Source organism: Diabrotica undecimpunctata, chromosome 9 (assembly GCF_040954645.1).
Source record: "Diabrotica undecimpunctata isolate CICGRU chromosome 9, icDiaUnde3, whole genome shotgun sequence".
Lineage (NCBI taxonomy): Eukaryota > Metazoa > Arthropoda > Insecta > Coleoptera > Chrysomelidae > Diabrotica > Diabrotica undecimpunctata.
This window is the reverse complement of record NC_092811.1, coordinates 118,707,917-118,726,963: the sequence shown is the minus strand read 5'-3', so window position 1 is coordinate 118,726,963 and position 19,047 is coordinate 118,707,917. Positions and strand designations below refer to the sequence as shown.

Genomic DNA, 19,047 nt, shown 5'->3' with positions numbered 1-19,047 from the left:
TAAATTATTATCTTCTCTAACTTCTAACTCTTTTACTGGCTCTGGAACCCTTTCTATAAAAATCAATATATAACTCATAGTCACTGTATTTCTCTGGTATTTTTACCTTTCTTTTGTGCCCTTCAGTTAAAATAACATTTTTTCTGTTTTGTTTACTTGTACTCTCATATTCTTCTATTTCATCATCACTACTATCTTCTTTTATACTTCTACAGCCTTCTTTAACTTCATCATTTTGCTCTTCATTAATTTGTATCTGTGCCTTGTTTTTCTTATGACAAAAAGCGTTTTCATTAAAAAGTACATGGCTAGAAGTTACTACTTTTTATTCAATTACAATGCACAATATGTACCCTGTATTTGTCTATCCTATCATAATCATTTTTTCTAATTTAGCATCAAACTTTTCTCTGAATTGTTTAGGTATATATGCAGTACATCCACAAATTCTTAATATCAGGTTTCCTATCATTCCATGCTTCAGCATGTGTCACATTATTTAAATGATTGTTTGGAGTTCGGTTTAAAATATATGCTGCAGCCCTTATTGCTTCATTCCATAATGCTTTTGACATTTTTGCTTCTTCTGTCATTACTCTTGCTTTTCAATTAAACTCCTATGGAATCGCTCTGGATATATGGTGTGGTATAATCCATCCATTTTCCATTCTCTCTGCATAACTATCTAATTTCATTTGAAACATATTCTCCGCCATTATCACATCTTAAAGTCGCAATCCTTTCATTGAATTTTGATTGTACCATATTCATATATTCTCTAAACTTACTTTACTTTATCGTGTCCGGACATGTAATTCATAAAATTTCGGCCCAGTATCGGGCTACGTCGGTTCCATCTTTGTTGGCGAGCCACAAATCTTCGAGGTTACATCGATGAGGATAGTTTCTGCATGTAAGATGTTCCATATTCTGTTTTTCCACAGTCACAGTTCACATCATCTTGGTCTATTTTTCCTCATTTTGCCATGTTTGATTTTACTGGAGCTACCCCCGTTCTTATCCTATTCATAGTTTTCCACGTTTTAAAGTCTAGGGACTGGCCGGTCCATTGAACCTGGGGAAGAGGAAAATATTTAGGCGGTTCATCCTGCGCTGTTCCAAGAAAGTTTTTTCCTGGATTTTGTCATCCTGGTGCCTTAGTCGTGGACTAATTGTGGGGCATCGCCCCGCCTTTGAACATCTTTATATTTTTCTATTGGCCGAGAGATCTGAAAATGCCATATAAATATTAATATACTTATAAATATGCGACACTTTTCAGCTCTCGGATCAGTCTAGTCTCGACTCCCAAATAGGGTCTCTGCTCCAGTTCTACGAACACTTTAGACTCTGTGGCTGGGCCTTGCCCACATCCTAAACCGAGTTTCATTTATTTCCTGTGTAAGAAATACCTAAGATGGAAGACACGCAGAGGGTACTTCGAATAGACTGGTCGAAGGCCCTCTGTAAGGCATCGTGGGAGTGTATAAGTGGCCATATTTTGACAAGCTGTTACATCCCATATGGTGATAATTTTAGTCGCTTTCGTGGTGTTCGAGCTTTGTATAGACCATGCCGCTCGTCTACGATCTGTTTAATTTTCTCTATGTGCTCTGCAACGCCTCTGCGTGTTGAGGGTTCTACAAAACCCGCTGCTTTATATAGATTTGAAAGTAGAGTTGGTTTCATGCACCCCGTTACTATCCTGCACGTCTCATTTAGCGCAGTATCAACTTGTTTGGTGTGGGCAGATCTGCCCCAAACGGCGCAGTGGTGTTCATTGAGAGTGTCGTATAATTTGCGGAGCAATGTTTTGTGCCTTACTGTGTCATAGGCTGCTGTTAAATCTACGAAAGCAGCCCCTGTTATAAGTTTTTCTTCAAAGTCCTCTTCAATGTGTTCTGTTAGTGCGAAGACTTGACCGGTGCAAGATTTGCCGGTACTGAATCCTCCTTGTTGTGGGATGAGGTGCTTGTCAACATTTTTTTTTATTCTGGCGAGTATCTCGTATAGTTTGAAAAAGTGACACAACAGCGAAATAGGCCTATAGCTACTGGGATTTTCTCGGACCTTTTCTGGTTTTAACAAGGCTATTACTTTAAATTTCCTCCATGATTTTGGAATTTCGCAGGCTTTGCAGCACGTGTTATAAAGTTGCAAGATCCAGTTGTTTGCCCCTTGGCCTAGATGCTTTATTTGTTCACTGCATATATCATCCCCACCTGCAGCTTTCTCGTTTTTTAACCTGTTCATACCGTCGTGGAGTTCTTTTCGTGTAAAAGGAGTTCCTAGGTGGTTTGTCTCCGAATCACAATTTTCTTCTAGTGTTTAGGTCCTTATATCGGTTCGTAGTTCTTCTATTCATAAGGAGTTGAGCAGCGACTTGGTTTGCTGTAACCTTGCAAGGTGGTTTATGTTCTTTGGGATCACCGCTAAGTTTTTTTACAAGGTTCCATGCTATTTTGCTACTATGTGTCATGTCCATTTTTTCCAGGGTCTCAATCCACTTTTCCTGTCTGGCTTGACTCAGCTGTAGGAGTAGTACTGCTCCATAGCCAACCGTTTCTTGGCTAAAAGGGTCAGTGGAATAGAGGGTTTCGTATGTTCTCATTAGTTATTTGGACTCGCTGGACATCCCAGGAACATATTGTTGTCTACATCCTCTGGGGATAACTTTTCTAGACACATTTTTGAGTACCTCTAGAAATTTTTCGTAGTTCTCTACTTTTGATTCAAGACGTAGCAGCTCAGAATCTAGCATGTCTGCATACTTTTGCCAATTTGCCTTTTTGAAGTTAAATCTTCTTCTGAATGGAATAGCTTGTGATACCAATTTTGGTCTATGCCGAGTTTTTGGTATGGAGCCATATACTACTTTGGTACATCGGTCTTCGAGGTTATTACTTGAAAAACAGATTTCCGGGTTATATCCTCTTTTCCAAACTTTGCTCTGAAAAGATGGTGGAAGTTTAAGATCATGGATTAACGAGAAGCCACTCGTTTTGGCCCATGCTTCTACTACGTCTCCATTTGCGTCCGAATCTGCATAGCCCCAGAGTAAACTGTGATCGTTAAAGTCTCCCAGGACAAGCTGATTGAAGTTAGTTGGAGGTGAAAATATAAAAGGCTCGTTTGGTGGCTTGTATACCGAGGTAATTGTGCATTTTCCGATCTCAGTGGTTATTATCTCTATACCGTGTACATTTGTTGTTCTCACAGATGAGACTATGGTTTGAGTTCTCACAAATACCGCGCTCCCATGCTTATTGTGTGGTATCTCCGCAATCAGTTTCATACCGGAGACTTTCGGTCTCACTGCTGTTAGGTATCTGTAGGTTTCCTGGATGCACAATACCTCACATTTCGTGTTCTTGCAGAATTCTGATAAGATGTCTTGTTTGGCTGTAGTGATGCCCTCGATATTTATGCTCGCTACTGTCAGTGTTGGCTCTGAGAAGAACTATTGTGGCTTTATGTTTGCCATCTGATTTGGTTTTGTATATTCTCTAAAACATTTTACAGCCTGAGCACCATGCTCAAACTTTTTTTGTAAGCCGGTGTAATTTTCTATAGAGAATTGAAAAATTACGTGAGGATTGCTAAATTAAAACACAGGGAGGTATTTATAACTTGTAATAACAAAAAGGCAGTGAAATTTAGGAAAATGTAAATTACAAACAATTTTGACAAACGTAATATCAAACGAAATATATAAAAAAAACCACATAAGGCACAAATAGTATAGATTGATTATATATCCAAAATAAACAACTTTAACACTAAAATTTTAAAATGGATTAATTATTAATAGAATAACAACAAAAAGTAATCTTTACTTTCGACACACAATACTACAGAGAAAGTATATTCAAAAATACAAATGAGTGGTTCGGAGGCAAAGGTGCCTAACCCCAAAAATTTCTTTTACTGGATTAGGCTTAATAAGTGCTTATAATTTCTGTAAAAATCGTGTGCAGAATCAGCCTAAACTTAATTTTTGTTGGTATGGTTCCCCAATCTATAAACTGGTTTTCGCACTAACAAAAACATGGCGGATGTAAACATAGGCAGTGATGCATCGGAGCCTTTCAGATCCGATTTCAGCGATATAGAATGCGATTATAATCCCAGTTCTTCAAATATCGAGTCTTCAGGTAAGACAGTAACACTATTATTAATATTTAAATATAAAACAAGCAAGATAATCCTTAAATACTCATTTATAAATAAATGTGGCTTAGGCTGTTTTGCCGCAAACTTATTTATAATATATTTTTTGTTGTTCTAGACGAGAATAATAATGATTCCAGTGGAAAAACTTAATCAATGGGTTGTCAAACACTAAGAATCAAGACAATGATGAACCAGAAGGCAAATCGCACCAACATTCCAGAAAGAGAGTAAGAAATCTTGAGACCCATGCAAAGGATAAAAGGAAGATAGCTAGGGATAAAGGAGAAGAATATGTCACGGAATAAGGAAAACGTAAAAATGCTAATGAACGCGTGGTTGGACCATGTTCGTGCAAAATGAAGTGTCATATGAAAATTTCTAATGAACGAAAGCAAAGAATCTTTAAAAATAACTATTCGCTTAACAGGTCAATTTGAAAAATGTTTTTATTCAAGGTCAAATAAAGTAGAACACAAAAAGAGAACTTATACCCAAAATAAAAATTCTCGTAGGTCTAAAACTCGTGTATATACTTTACCGGATGAAAATTGTTGTGACCAAGTGGTATGTAAGAACTTTTTGTAAAGACACAGTTTCCATTACAGATGGAAAAATTTCATTAGCTTTAGCACGAAAACAAGAACATGGGACTCCTCTTCAAGATGCAAGGGGCAAACATCCACCCCTAAATAAAAGCAATATTGAAGACGAGCAGTATTTATGTGGCTTCATTGAACTGTTCTCAGCATACGAATCCCATTACTCCCGACGAGATAACATAAAAAGGAAATATCTTTCACCAACTTTGAACATGTCGATCATGTTTCGAGAGTATGAAAAAAAATGCCCAGATGGCTTAAGAAAACCCCTCTCGCGTTTATGTTTCGCAAAATTTTTAACACCAACATAAAGATACTTGTCAAAAGAGTGACAGTCTTAATACTGAAATAAAGTCATCTGATACTTCAGAACAGCGTAAACAGGATGCAAAAGTTGAATTGGAATTACACCAAAGAAAAGCAGAAGCAGTTAAAGAAAACAAAAAGCAAAATATAATAATTGATAATAATTGATCTTGAGAAACCGCTTTCTACTCCTGAGTTAAGTACAGGTTTAGTGTATTATAAGAGACAACTGTGGACATATAATTTGGGCATCCATGATGAAGTCACAGAAACAGGACACATGTATGTCTGGCCTCAAAATGTCGCATTCCGAGGAGCTCAAGGGATAGCTTAATAAACCATCTTGAGGCGCATTTACCTGACCCAACCGAATATCTGATTTTGTATTGCGATGCTTGTGGCCAGAATCGGAATATAAATGTGGCTTTAATGTTAAGCAATACTTTCAAAAGTGTAATTCGTCACTCAAAGTTATAGAACAAAGATTTTTTGTATCTGAAAAGGAAGAGATCGGTTGATTTAAAAGGAGAAAAAATGCCATGATCGAGTTTTTGATCTCGATGATTGGGTTTCCATAACTAAATCGGCCAAAAAAAGAAATCCTCGTCACTCAAAGTTATAGAACAAAGATTTTTTGTATCTGAAAAGGAAGAGATCGGTTGATTGAAAAGGAGAGAAAATTCCATGATCGAATTTTTTATCTCGATGATTGGGTTTCCATAATTAAATAGGCCAAAAAAAGAAATCCAAACTTCCAGGTCAAAAGAATGAACTCACTTGAGTTTTTTAGTAGCAAGTCCCTTGAGAATAAGATAACAAATAGAAAAGTTACTATAACTTGCGAAAAAGGTGAATGGCTTAAAATTTAATAGATTAGGTATCTTAAAAACGAACCAAAAAAAAATTTATGTAAACTATACAGCACAGGTCATGGGGTTTGTTTCATGAGGTTGATTTAAGCGAGAAAACCAAAGACCGCCCATCATTGGGATACAGAACATGTAGGTGGTGTAATGCACCACCTAGATGTTCTGTATCCCAATGGAAGACCAATAACAAAAGAAAAGAAAAAGGATTTAATGGACTTACTTGCGTTTATTCCGCCTGAGTTAAGAAAGCTTTTATTCTGGATTGAAAGATAATACCGATGCATTAGATGAGGGCTTAGAAGAAGCAATTAAACATGAAAAATAAAAATACACACTAGAATAAGTTTTTAGCTAATAAGTTGAAGATTTGTTTTCTGTTTATCTTAATTTTTCTTTTGGACAATTTACTTGTTTTAGTTTTCTTGATGGCAAATGGGCCTAAACATAGCTTAACACATAAGTTTCTCTAGGAATATATTTTTTTGTAACGGTAAATGTGCCTATACTTTTTGAACACAGAATTAGAATAATAAAACTTAGGTGAGATTTTTCCTTAAATGTTGTTTTAAGACATTAGCTTTTCCTTAAAAAAAAAATAAAGTGTCACATTTTTTTTATTATAAAAATTGTATTTCTTATTTAAAATTAACTTTGACATGATTTATCACAAAAACTCCACTTTGTGGCTTAGTCACCTTTGCCTCTGAACCACTCAAATAGGGAAAAGATTTTGATCTGTAGTAGAAAATATGTACTAAAAATAACATTTATTTATGTATCAGAACTCTTAACAATGAACACAAGATGCCCATGGTATCATTAATAAATAACAACTGGCCCATTTTTAAAATCTCTGCAATTGTATTAGATGACAAAAATTATTTTGTTGCATCCCCATTCCCGTGAACTTGAGATCAAATATGAAAATAGAATACATCATCCGGAGCTTGAAATAAAACGGCTCTAGATATAATAAACCTTCATGAAATGTGATGTTGGCTACAAATACCTACAAAATTCGTGGGTGATATCATTCAAATGTAATTAAAAATTACATATATGCCGATAACACGGTTAGACTGACTAGCACACACGTAAACAAACAATCAACAAAAATTAAGAGGATTGATCGAACAAGTAATGAAAATAGTATAAATACCATGGCAGACTTAAGAGTTTTAGAGTACATAGTATTTATTGATTGGATTATTACCAATAAAGTAGATTCCAAACATAAAATAAATAGAAAACTTGCAGTTAAGCTGTACAAGTAATTTTTTGGATCATAAACTCAACAAACAACACAAAAAGAACTTTATTAATTTTAAACAACAAATTCAATCATGGAATAAACGTAAAATGTACTGTATGTGTAACTCACAAGAAAAATATTTGAGAAGTCATCTCAAAATCAATTAAAAATACACATTTTTATTGCTTTTCATACATAAATACACTTAAAATTTCATTAATCTGTATATTTCACTTGTTTCTGTTTGTTCACCACACGAAACTAGGCACTCAATACAATTTTTTTCCAAAAAATAATCAATATTACCAAGTTATAAAATTTAAAAAGATTTAATACCCAAAATAACACTGCAAAATTTTAACCGTGAACTTGGCAGTCAAGAATTATTTTTTAGAAGATTTTTTTAACTTTAGGAGTCGCCATGGCCATTGATGTCTCTCTGAATGGCCAAAATGACCGTGTGTTGTCCTCCGCTACTGACTCTAAATACTTTTTTGTCTTGTAATTGTTTACTTTTTATTAGAGTTGGAACTTCGCAATCGTCTTCTTGGCCTGTGCCCAGTTGGCCGTTGGTCCCCATTCCCCAACCATACAAATCTCCTAAAAAGAATAACCTTTAAAATATTATATCTAGAAATAAAAATAAAGGCATATACCATGCGGTCCATATGTATGGAATAAATTCATTTTTAGCATTATTATGTACTATCTGAAAAAAACCTGAAACAGGTCGATTTTTATTCTTAAATTGACAATTTACAGTATGAAAATATTATCTCCTTCCAGCACCCCCTTTGAATTATAAGCACCCCCTCGAAAATTTTAAATAACAAAGGGGGTCGTGTGACATCTTGTTAGAAAGAAATTTTAGTCCTCTGTTCAAAAATATAAAGTTTTTTAAGTTTGGTGCAATCATAACTGAGAAAATTGATTTTTAAGATGTAAAATTTTGATAATGTCTCTATCACAAAACTTTAGGTTGAATGAAGATAATAATGTCACATAATATTTAGAATGTATTTTTCAATGTAATTTTCAATTAAATTAAATGTTCAAAATGACCACCATTTACTTCTTGACAATAGGCGAGGCGATTTTGGAATTCTCGCACAACATTTTGTACGACGTCGGGGGTTATTTTGTTAATTTCTTCCGTTATCCTAACTTTTAAATCAGCAATACTGTTTGGTCTATTAAAATATACTTTAGATTTTAAATAACGTCATAAAAAGTAATCGAGAGGAGTCAAATCTGGGATCTAGCCGGTCATTCGATCGTTCTGCGTCTTCCAATCCACCTATTGGGGAAAACCTCGTTTAAATAATTTCTAACTATACGTGCAAAATGCGGAAGAGCTCTGTCTTGTTGGTAGTAAATAGATCGATCTATCTCATTTGTATGATTGACATCAGGAAAAAATATTCGTAATGTAGGCACTAAAAAGTTAAACAAAAAATCTGGATAAACCTCACCATCAACTGTGCTCTCAAAAAAAAGGGACCAATAATTTTATTGTTAATGATACCAGCCCAAATGTTAATTGTTTTAGGATATTGCGCGAGTCTCACACACCAAGTGAGGATTTTCTCTGAGTTTGTTAACCGTTCCGTTTAAATGAAATGTCGCTTCATAATAAAAAACTTTTTTTTTTATGAACTACAAATCTGCGTTCATTCTATCCATCATCATTTCACAGAATTCTTGCCTTCTATGGGGATCATCTTCATTTAACTCCTGAACTAACTGAACTTTGTAAGAGTGGTATTTTTCTTTATGCAAAACTCTCAAAATAGATGATTTACTTACATCATTGACTGCGGCCAATTTTCGAGTTGTCTTATGCGGATTTTCTTCAATCTCTAGAAGTACATCAACTTTTTTCATCAGTAAATTTAACGTTGCTACCTGTTTTTTCAATATTTTTTACATGTCCAGTATAACGAAACTTCTTTTCAATTTTTCTTACTGAAGACTGCGAAACTTGTTGACCAGGGTATTTATTATTAAACATTTCACAAATCTCCTTTTGAGTTCTTCTTTTATTACCAAAACCAATCATAACTAAAATGTCTATTCGTTGAGTCTCGGACAAATGAGCCATAATTAAATTTAATACGTGCACAAATATACTGACGTCTTTTAGTAACTTTAAATACCTAAATGACAGCAAGCAGATTCATATCAATTGTTTATTTGGCTTTTTAACTAATATTTTATTATCTTCAAAGTTTTTTCCCTAATGTTTAGCAGAACAGATACAAAAATACCTGATTATTTCTAAAGTATATTTTAATAGACCAGGCAATATTGCTGATTTAAAAGTTAGGATAACGATAGAAACTAACAAAATAACCCCCGAGGTCATACAAAATGTTGTACGAGTTTTCTCCAAATCGCCTCGGTTATTGTCAAGAAGTGAATAATGGTGGTCAAGTTGAACATTTAATTTAATTTTAAAAATCAATTTTCTCAGTTATGATTGCACCAAACTCAAAAAACTTTATATTGCTGAACAAAGGAATAAAATCCCTTTCTAACAAGGTGCCACACGATCCCCTTTGTTATTTAAAATTTTCGAGCGGATGCTTATAATTCAAAGGGGGTGCTGAAGAGGGATAATATTTTCATACTTTAAATTGTCAATTTAAGAATAAAAATCGACCTGTTTCAGGTTTTTTTTCAGATATTACATAATAACGCTAAAAATGAATTTATTCCATACATATGGACCGCATGGTATAGCTGGTAAAAGCTTCTAAACTAAATTCACTTAACAGAAAAGTAGGTGTTAACAAATATATGCACAGAACACGTGAAACTTCCGAAGAAGTATATTAGTTTTTGAAAACTGTCATTCACACATCATTAGTTAATTGTGGTATTAATCAAAAGGCAAAAAATAGAAAGTTGTTTTTATACATTTTACGCTTTAAGAACAATATTTGGAAATAAGTAATAATATTATCATTAACTATATAAAAAGAAACCTCTTCTTGTGTAAATGTTAGGGAAAATACTTATACATACAGGGTGGTCCTTAAGTAATTGTACAAACAGAAACCGTAGATTCTGCACTTTAAAATATTACGATTTAAGCCAACTTGCTTTAATAAAATGTTGATATTAAGAAAGATACAGGGTGTTAAAGTGGAAATTTAAAATTTTATTTTTCGCTTTTACTTTTACGTTTGTAAATATTTTTGGACAAAAATTTACAGTTGGATGCTTTTGAGAAGGAAAAATTATAATTTTATACTTCCTTTAATGTAACTAATAGAGGGCGCCACATATGCCACATGTGTGGCATAAATTTGCGCTTAACTTTTTTGCTCTTTAATTTAGCTCTATTTGTGTTAAAAAATATTAAAGACACATTATTTATACAAAGAAAAGGTATACTTGATAGTAACCTGAAAATTCAACCGTTTTCGAGATAAATGCATTTTATAAGTTAGCTGCACAATAATTCTTAGTTTGATATTTGTGCGGTAAAGCACTGAATACCTGTAGATAAGCATAATTCATAGTTTATTCTTATTAAAACAACTCAAAGATGATAATGTAACATCACAAAATGCTTTGTTATGAGTACTAAATGTCTTATTGGAGAACAGATATTTCATCTCCTTCTTTAGGTGCCGTGTCCGTAGTCAGACGTTGGCCGTCATCATGTTTACAATTTCCCTTTGCTATCGCTTCTATAATGGCGTTGTATTACTTTTTCTCTATTGTAAAATGCTAAAAACCCAAAATATGTGGTTTATACAAGATGGTACACAACCACATTCTAGAGAGAAGACAGTTGGAACATTCTTAAATACAACTTTTCTGAACGTTGGATTGGTCGTCGTAGTCATATTCCTTGGCAATTTGGTGAGATATTGATATAATTATTTAATTCATAAAAAATCCGAAAAGAATACTTAGTTCATTACGTAAATTGTTTACTCAGTTTTATTAGGACAAATAATAGAAACTAGAGCACAGGTATTTAATTACACATATGTGTCGTGTTTTATAATACTTTTGCTACAAATCTAACCTGAAAGACTCATTTTTACACGCATTTTTACAAAAAACATCATCGTTTTCCTAATAACCGATATTGTTATAAATATAGTAAACACACAGGCAATTTAGTTCAGCATAATATTAGTTCGTTAGTAAATCATAATACTCCATTTGTTCGAGATGTAATTATAGTTACTCATAAGCTGTAACATAATCATATAAATAAGTAATGTCATCGATATATTCATCCATTATACATTATAGCCACCACGTAGCCCCGAATTTAATCCGTTTGATTTAGGTGTATGAGGCGCATTAAAACAACGTGTCTACAAGAATCCCATAAACATTCGCAACCAACTATGGGAAGAAATAAATACTGAAGCAGTTTCTTTAGAACCAATGATGCTATTTAATATGAGACGATCTTTTATGGAATATATTGACAAATGAATTAAAGAAAATGGTGGACATATCGAACACATACTTTGACAAAAAGTTATGTTATTTAGTTTAACTATTTCTTAATTGGATTTGTAAACAAAATGTTTTGATTATGACTTTAATTTAACATAAAACGTAAAATGTTTGATGCAAAATCCTATTATTCTGTTATTTTGTCAAATCCTATTATTAATTATTCTGCTGATATATTTATTTTATTTAATATTTCGTTCACTATTAACTTTAGTTAAAGGTATTTTATACCAAAAAAGTGTACCTTCTTTTTGTTAAAATAATGAATCTTTAATATTTGTTATCTCAAATACAGGCAACTTAAAGAGCAAAAAAGTTAAGTGCAAATTTATACCAGATATGTGGCATAAGTGGCGCCCTCTATCAGATATATCAAAGTGTGCATCAAATTATAATTTCTCATATTTAAAAGTACCCAGTTGTAAATTTTTATACATAAATGTTTACAAACGTGAAAGTTATAGCGCAAAATAAAATTTTAATTTTGCACTTTAACACCCTGTATCTTTCTTAATATCAACATTTTATTCAAGCAATTTGTCTTAAATCGTAATATTTTCAAGTGTAGAATCTACTGTTTCTTTTTGTACAATTACTTAAGGACCACCCTGTATATAATTGGGTAGATAGACTTATACATTTAACATTACATTAACATTAATAAATAAAATTTATTTAGTCGACGTTTCGATTTCGATTTAACATTTTTATTTGTAACAGAAGGCCTGCGTAGCGCAAGCGGTAGGATGCTTGACTCGCAAGCCGGTGGTCCGGGGTTCGAATCCCACCGCCGGCAAGAACATCTAGACATTTTAAAAATGTCTATAGGCCCCAGGTCGACTCAGCCTGAATAAAAATGAGTACCTTGGGTAAAACCAGGGGTAATAATAGACGGTTGAAGCGTAGCACTGGCCATGTTACCTTCCTTGTATACCGTAGGCCCTAGATATAGCAGACTACCCTGCTATACTCCCAAAGCCGCGACAGCGGTATAAAACGGGAGACTATTATATTATTTGTAACAGCAGTTCGAGTTATAGGTCTTTACCTTGTAAGACCTTTTATTTACATACATATATAATGATCAACATATCACCTCACTACAATGATAGTGTCATAAGGAAAAGATGAAGACAGACAGTACCCTGGATGTAAGCGGAAAACTTCTTATTGGCGATATCTCTATTATTGTTTTTTAACAAAACAGACTCTTTGCTGGGCCTGAGGATGAGGCAAATATTGTAAGTCTCGAAACCGATCGCTTCTGTAACACTTTGAAAGTAAATATTAGATTGTGAGTATTGACCTTTTTAATATATCTGTTCAATTATGGACTCACACTTGCAACCATTTTATCATCATAATAGATCATTATTATAATAGAGTCAAAATAATATTAAATTTACTTACTTAAGTTGATAGAAAACAGCAAACACCTTAAAAATTTTCACAGTTCTAAGTTTATTTAAATAATAAACCAACACTATAATTATACCAACCATACATAGAGCTATTAAAAGTAAAAATTATATTTATATAATTAAATTTAACAGACATAAATGTGATTCCTAAGGATTACTGAATTCATATCTGTTAAAACTGCAAATTAAGCGTCTTTGTTTAGAGGTGTAGATAGTCGTTACTTGTGAGTTTCTACTTGTTACTTTTGATACGCTTTTGTATATAATCAGTTACAGTATAAGTGATTTTGTAACAAGTAGATACCTCTTCAGCATCTCTAGAAATTGTGTATGAATTGATCACGCGTTCCTAGTGTTTATATTCTACTTTTCTGTTAGGCGAACGAACCTTAATGAGTCTAGATATTGTAGAATAACACCAGAGAACAACCAACACAGAGAAGCGACAGTCCTTTGAAGCTACGTGGCCAAGCCGCCAATGACAGCTAACAACCAGAAAATTAATAGTCAGTGGGCATATCACACAATATAAATTCTTAAGAGCGTAGGCGCAAAATTTCGAGCCAATGTTTTTTAAATGCATTCATTTTTTCCGAATCCTGAAAAAACTAATAAGTATTTTTGAAAAATTTAAACGCAGAGTGAAAGACTACATTATTACTGAGGGCCGAAAGTCCCTGAAAACTTCTATAATGTTTATTTTAATAAGTTACAGGGGTGAAAAAAAAAAAGAGAAAATTTAGTGTGATTTTTAATTTCAAATATCTCATTCAAAAAAACTTTTTGTTTATTCTAAGGGACTTTCGGCCCTCGGTAATAATGTAATCTTTCATTCTGTATTTAAATTTTTCCAAAATATTTGTTAGTTTTCTCAGGATTCAAAAAAAAAGGTTGCATTTAAAAAGAATTGGCCCGAAATTTTGCGCCTACGCTCTTAAATCAAATTGAGCATTTATGTTGACTTTCAATAAATATGAAATATTGCACTGAAAAAATAGTTACCTGCAGGGCCGACTTTTGTTGACATTCTTAATGGTGTAATTATTTTTTATTTACAAAAGGCAATTTACTGATGCCACCCGGCTGTCGCGGAAGTTACGCTAAAACGTCTTTTGACGTGACCCGTCCTTAAAGAGTTACACAATGAAATTTTTTTAAAACAAATTTTAAGACAGTTTCCACACCACCCAGAGGTATGTCTTGTGGCGCGTTACTTTTTTTGAATGGGTGTTCGCAAAAAATGAATACATTTAAAAAACATTTGCCCGAAATTTTGCGCCTACGCTCTTAAATCAAATATTCTCGTGTATAAAACCCTCTATATATTTTTATTTCTTAAAAATACTATATTCGTATTGTTGTCTTCGAGCGCGCTGACACTTGGCCACCATCTGTTGATTTTTTGACCTGAGCCTTCGGAGACTTGCGTCTTTCAATAAAAGAAATAGCACTGACACCAAATTTAATGTTTTCATTTTGAACTATCCCTTGGCAGACCAAAGTTTATTTTTTATAGCTCGGACAGGCACGTCGGCGTCGGCTTACTGTTCGAAAGTCAAACCAATACTATTATGTAATAACTAATAATAATTACAAAGCAATAGTAATTACCTGTTATTATTCTTAGGAAATCTAAATAAACTTATTCCTTTTCCTGTCACAGATGAACATCCGCGAATCGCACAAATATATCCAGACATTTTAAATATAAATTAAACTTTTAACTATAAACTATAACTATAAACTTATATATTTAACTATAACTATAAACTATAACTATAACCTTTTAACTATAAATAAATTATATAAATGGTCAAATGCACTTGTTGTGTCGAGTATTTACCATAGACGCCTACGGACTATCGAAAACAACCAGAATTAAAGAATAAGCACGTGTTTTTGACAGTTAAACAACCAGAATCGGGCATGCGTATACAAAAATGGTACACGCTTTTAGACCGCTGTGTCGCTTCTATGTGTTGTTCTGTTATTCTATGATAACACTAACAAGCCGCCATACTATACAATTTGCTGGTGTCAACTTATCTAGAACTTCACAGGACTTCTAGGACGTCACAATTAGCGGGGTTTTTAAAAACCTTTCCAAACATTTCTAATTTGTGTGTATTTGTCCCTTAAGAAGTTGGAAATATTGGTTTTTAATTGTTTGAAGAATAAATAAGGACTTTTGGTTATGAACATTCATTCTGTGCGATTGGTATTATTTGTTGTTCGTGAATTTATGGTGTAAGACTATCAAAGTATTAAGATATTTACTATAAATGTTTGTATTTTAAGGTTATGTTATTGTTTGATTAAAACTTTATTAATTTTTTAGTGTATTTCAAGATATTTTGTAGTTGTTAACTTTTTAACAATTTAAACTCTTCAGTTAAAACAAATTTCTTTGTAGAAATCCAATTAAAAATTTAAAAACCAATTAATAATGAACACATGGTACGTTTCTCAAAGGAAACGAGGCATGATTTTCAAGGTCTCTTACCTTCTTCAGTCACAGCAAATGATGTCGCGGATCCACAAGCAACGTTTACCACCTTCTTTCCTTCCAGAGTGTCAACAGGTTTCAACTCAACAGCATCTTCACAGTCCTTTCCTAAACCTAATCGTCCATAGTCTTTTCTACCTATTGCATGAACCTTACCATCTAAATCCAAAGCTATGGTATGGTGCTGCCCACTGCTGATTGTATGCCAGTTGTATTTGGAAAAGTCTTTTGAAAGTGTCGGCATAAAATAAGGATTGAGTTCCTTTAGTCCTGAAAGAGTAAAATACTCATTCAATATACTGTATATAAATAGGAATGAAACTGACCTATATAATTAAAAGAATAAATACGAACATTTCTTTAACTCTTACCTAATTGGTTGTAATTGTTGAGTCCAAATACATACATATCTTCACTGTTGGCTACTTTACAGAAGGTCCCATAATTTGATGCCCAAATGTTATCAAAATGTAATCGTAAACTTGCTTTCAGACTAATAGGTTGTGGTTTTAGAAGTTTTTCTGAAAAAATACTCTTCTTTCTCATAAAAGGTGTAAAAATCATAGTTTAGTTAAAGCAAAAATTAAAAATACATGCAAATAGAAGAAAAAATGCCCATAATATGGTTAGTAAAGCCCGTTCTACATTGATCCCATTTATGGTGTATTACTTATTAGGCATAAAAAGTGTAAATAAAAAATAGAATGCATTCGATACAAATTCAGATTTAGCGTTGATACAAAAGAGGACAGGATAAAAATTGTTCGCAAACACTGCCCAATTTTTATGAATGTTAAATGACTCAACCAGATATGCACATACAAAGATGTGAGAATAAACAAACATACAGGTTGTATCAATACAAAAGCTCTACAAAAGCTGACAAATAAAAATACAAAAAATAAGATTCCTGGGTGTAGATTACAGTATTGTGCGAATTAATGGAATCATTGTGACATTTTTCAATATTCACAGTTGGCAATACTGTCCACACGTTTAAACCTGACCAAGCATTAAAAACATAACCTTACTTTTCTCTGCCTTTTATTTGAGGGTGTTTTAGGACATTCCCCACTAAGTTTGTGTTGTTTTGTACTATTTCGTGTTGTTTTCGGTAATTAGTGAATTTGTTTCGTTTAATTCCATCATGGATATTACGCCTACAAAGCGTAAAAAGATTATCACTTTAAGTGAACACACTTCTATGTCACAAAGAGAAATCGCAAGAACGCGTGGAGTGAGTTAGGGGGTAGTAAGCAAGATTTTGAAGCGTAAACGAGAAACAGGATCAATGGATGTGAAAAGGTTAGGAAAATGCGGAAGAAAGAGAAAAACAACACCAACAGATGAAAGATTTTTACTTCGAACGAGCAAATTGGACCCAAGAAAAACAAGCCACGAGCTCCAACAAGATCTAGCAGCATCAGGTGATTCATGACTCAACTGTTCGAAACATACTTTTAAAGAATGGTAGAAGAAGAAAAATACTCTTAACTGGTCTGGCGAAAAGTAATATTTACAGATGAAACTCACTTTATAATTCAGCGACAGCGGTCGAAATTTGTCAGGAAGTCTGACAATAAAAACCAAAATGTTTTGGGGACGTTTTTCATACATAGGGGTTGGATCTTTGGTACCAATCGAAGCCATAATCATAATGAACAGCCAAAAATACAAATCCATGTTGGAACAGCGTTTGGACACAGAACTCCAAAAAATGGGAGCCCCAATGAGAGTCACAAGTCAAAGCAAATGATGGAATTTGGAAATGGAAAAATAAAAAGATTAATATTTTAGATCGGCCTAGTAATCGGCCAATCTTAATTTTAAATTCCTCTGATTTTATCTCAACAAGAAATTATATATATATATATATATATATATATATATATATATATATATATATATATATATATATATATATACACTCGCGATCATAAAATCCGGGTCATCTTGAAAATTTCAAGTTTCTTAAATATTTTTGCCTCTGGTGCAGTAATAACCTTTTTTTTTGGCTAATGTATTTATTATTTGTCATCAATGTTTGTTTTGAAAGAAAAAAAATGGTTTTTTATTGTTTTTATTGAAAAAAACAGAAAACAAATCAAATTGTTGATAAAACAGACATACGAAAAAAATGGAAAATACAGAACGTGGTAAAAAATCAATGAAATTTCAATGACCAATATCGTGTATTGCCTCCCCTTGCTCTAATAACCTCTTGCAGACGATGGGGCATACTCTCAATTTTTCTCCGGATTACATGTGGTCTGTTATTCCACTCTCTCACTAACAGATCCTTAAGCTCCTGTGCGTTGATAGGAGGAGGTGTATGGGTTTGAATACGTTTCTTCAAATCGTCCCAGAGATGTTCGATGGAATTCAGGTCCGAAGACCTAGTTGGCCAGGGTACCCTCGTAATTCCAACTTCTTCCAAGTATTACATACTGATCCTGGCAACGTGCGGTCGCACGTTGTCCTGCATAAAAACGGCATTTTCTCCAAGCCCTGCCATACCTTCGTGCAGTTAGGGACCCATTTTCGATGAAGGTAATTCTGTGTGGAAGTCGGAAGATATACCTCCCCAAGCTATGACCGAGCCTCCACCAAATGGCATTCTTGGGGCATTGCAAGCTTGTGAAAATCGTTCACCGGTTCTCCTCCAAACTCTTAACCGTTCATCGGATCCAGTTAGGCAGAAACGGGATTCATCTGAGAATAACACTTTGCTACAATCGTTAATTCCCCAATGCGCGTATTGTCGAGCAAAAGCTAGTCGTGCAACTCGAGGCACCCGGCGAAGTGGCGGTCCTCTAGCCATTACCCGAGAAGATAGTCAAGAAGAACGAAGTCTTCTTCTGACTGTTGCAACACTAAAATTGCGATTTCGTACTTCCTCTAGGCGATTTTGTTGCATAACCGCAGTTGAGGTCCGGTTTCGTAAAGCCTGAAACACAAGGAAACGGTCTTCTAGTGCCTTGGTCGTTCTTCTTCGTCCAGAGCCAGGTCGCCTGGTTAGCAAACTTGCCTCCTGAAAGCGTTGAAGCACTCGTTGAACCGTAGAAAGGCTTACGCCAACAGTTCTTGCGACTTGCCGTTGAGTGTGACCGTCTTCCACAAGTGCAACAATTTGTGCCGTTTCAACAACAGTCAAAGGCATTTTTGTCAAAAAATAAACACAAATAATGGCACTAATAAACACTAATGGTGGCAATAATAAACGTTTGTCCGTTGCATTTGAACAGAATGTCGAAGTACAAAAGAGACATTTAAAACAAGCGGAGTTACAGGTAGCGTTCATTTTGGGAAGTGTGCACTTTGCCGCGAAATCGGCACTATTGGAATTCTTTGTTACAAAGGAAATCGCAACAAGTATCAGAAACATGCATTACTTTGTATTTGTGTTATTATTATTTACGATAAAGCTCGTTAA

At 33.8% G+C, this 19,047-nt stretch overlaps 1 protein-coding gene across 2 annotated transcripts in view; it reads right to left on the bottom strand.

The window, feature by feature from the left end:
• Positions 1-3,618: 3,618 nt before the first annotated feature.
• Positions 3,619-19,047, bottom strand: part of Rcc1 (Regulator of chromosome condensation 1) — a 42,265-nt gene continuing 26,836 nt past the window's right edge. For both annotated transcript variants that reach the window (XM_072544825.1, XM_072544824.1), the window contains exons 6-8: positions 15,986-16,135; positions 15,612-15,884; positions 3,619-7,799 (exon numbers count right to left, since the gene is read on the bottom strand). In XM_072544825.1, the coding sequence (XP_072400926.1) occupies positions 7,609-7,799; positions 15,612-15,884; positions 15,986-16,135 (614 nt within the window). In that variant the 3' untranslated portion in view covers positions 3,619-7,608. The remainder of the gene's footprint in view (positions 7,800-15,611; positions 15,885-15,985; positions 16,136-19,047) is intronic.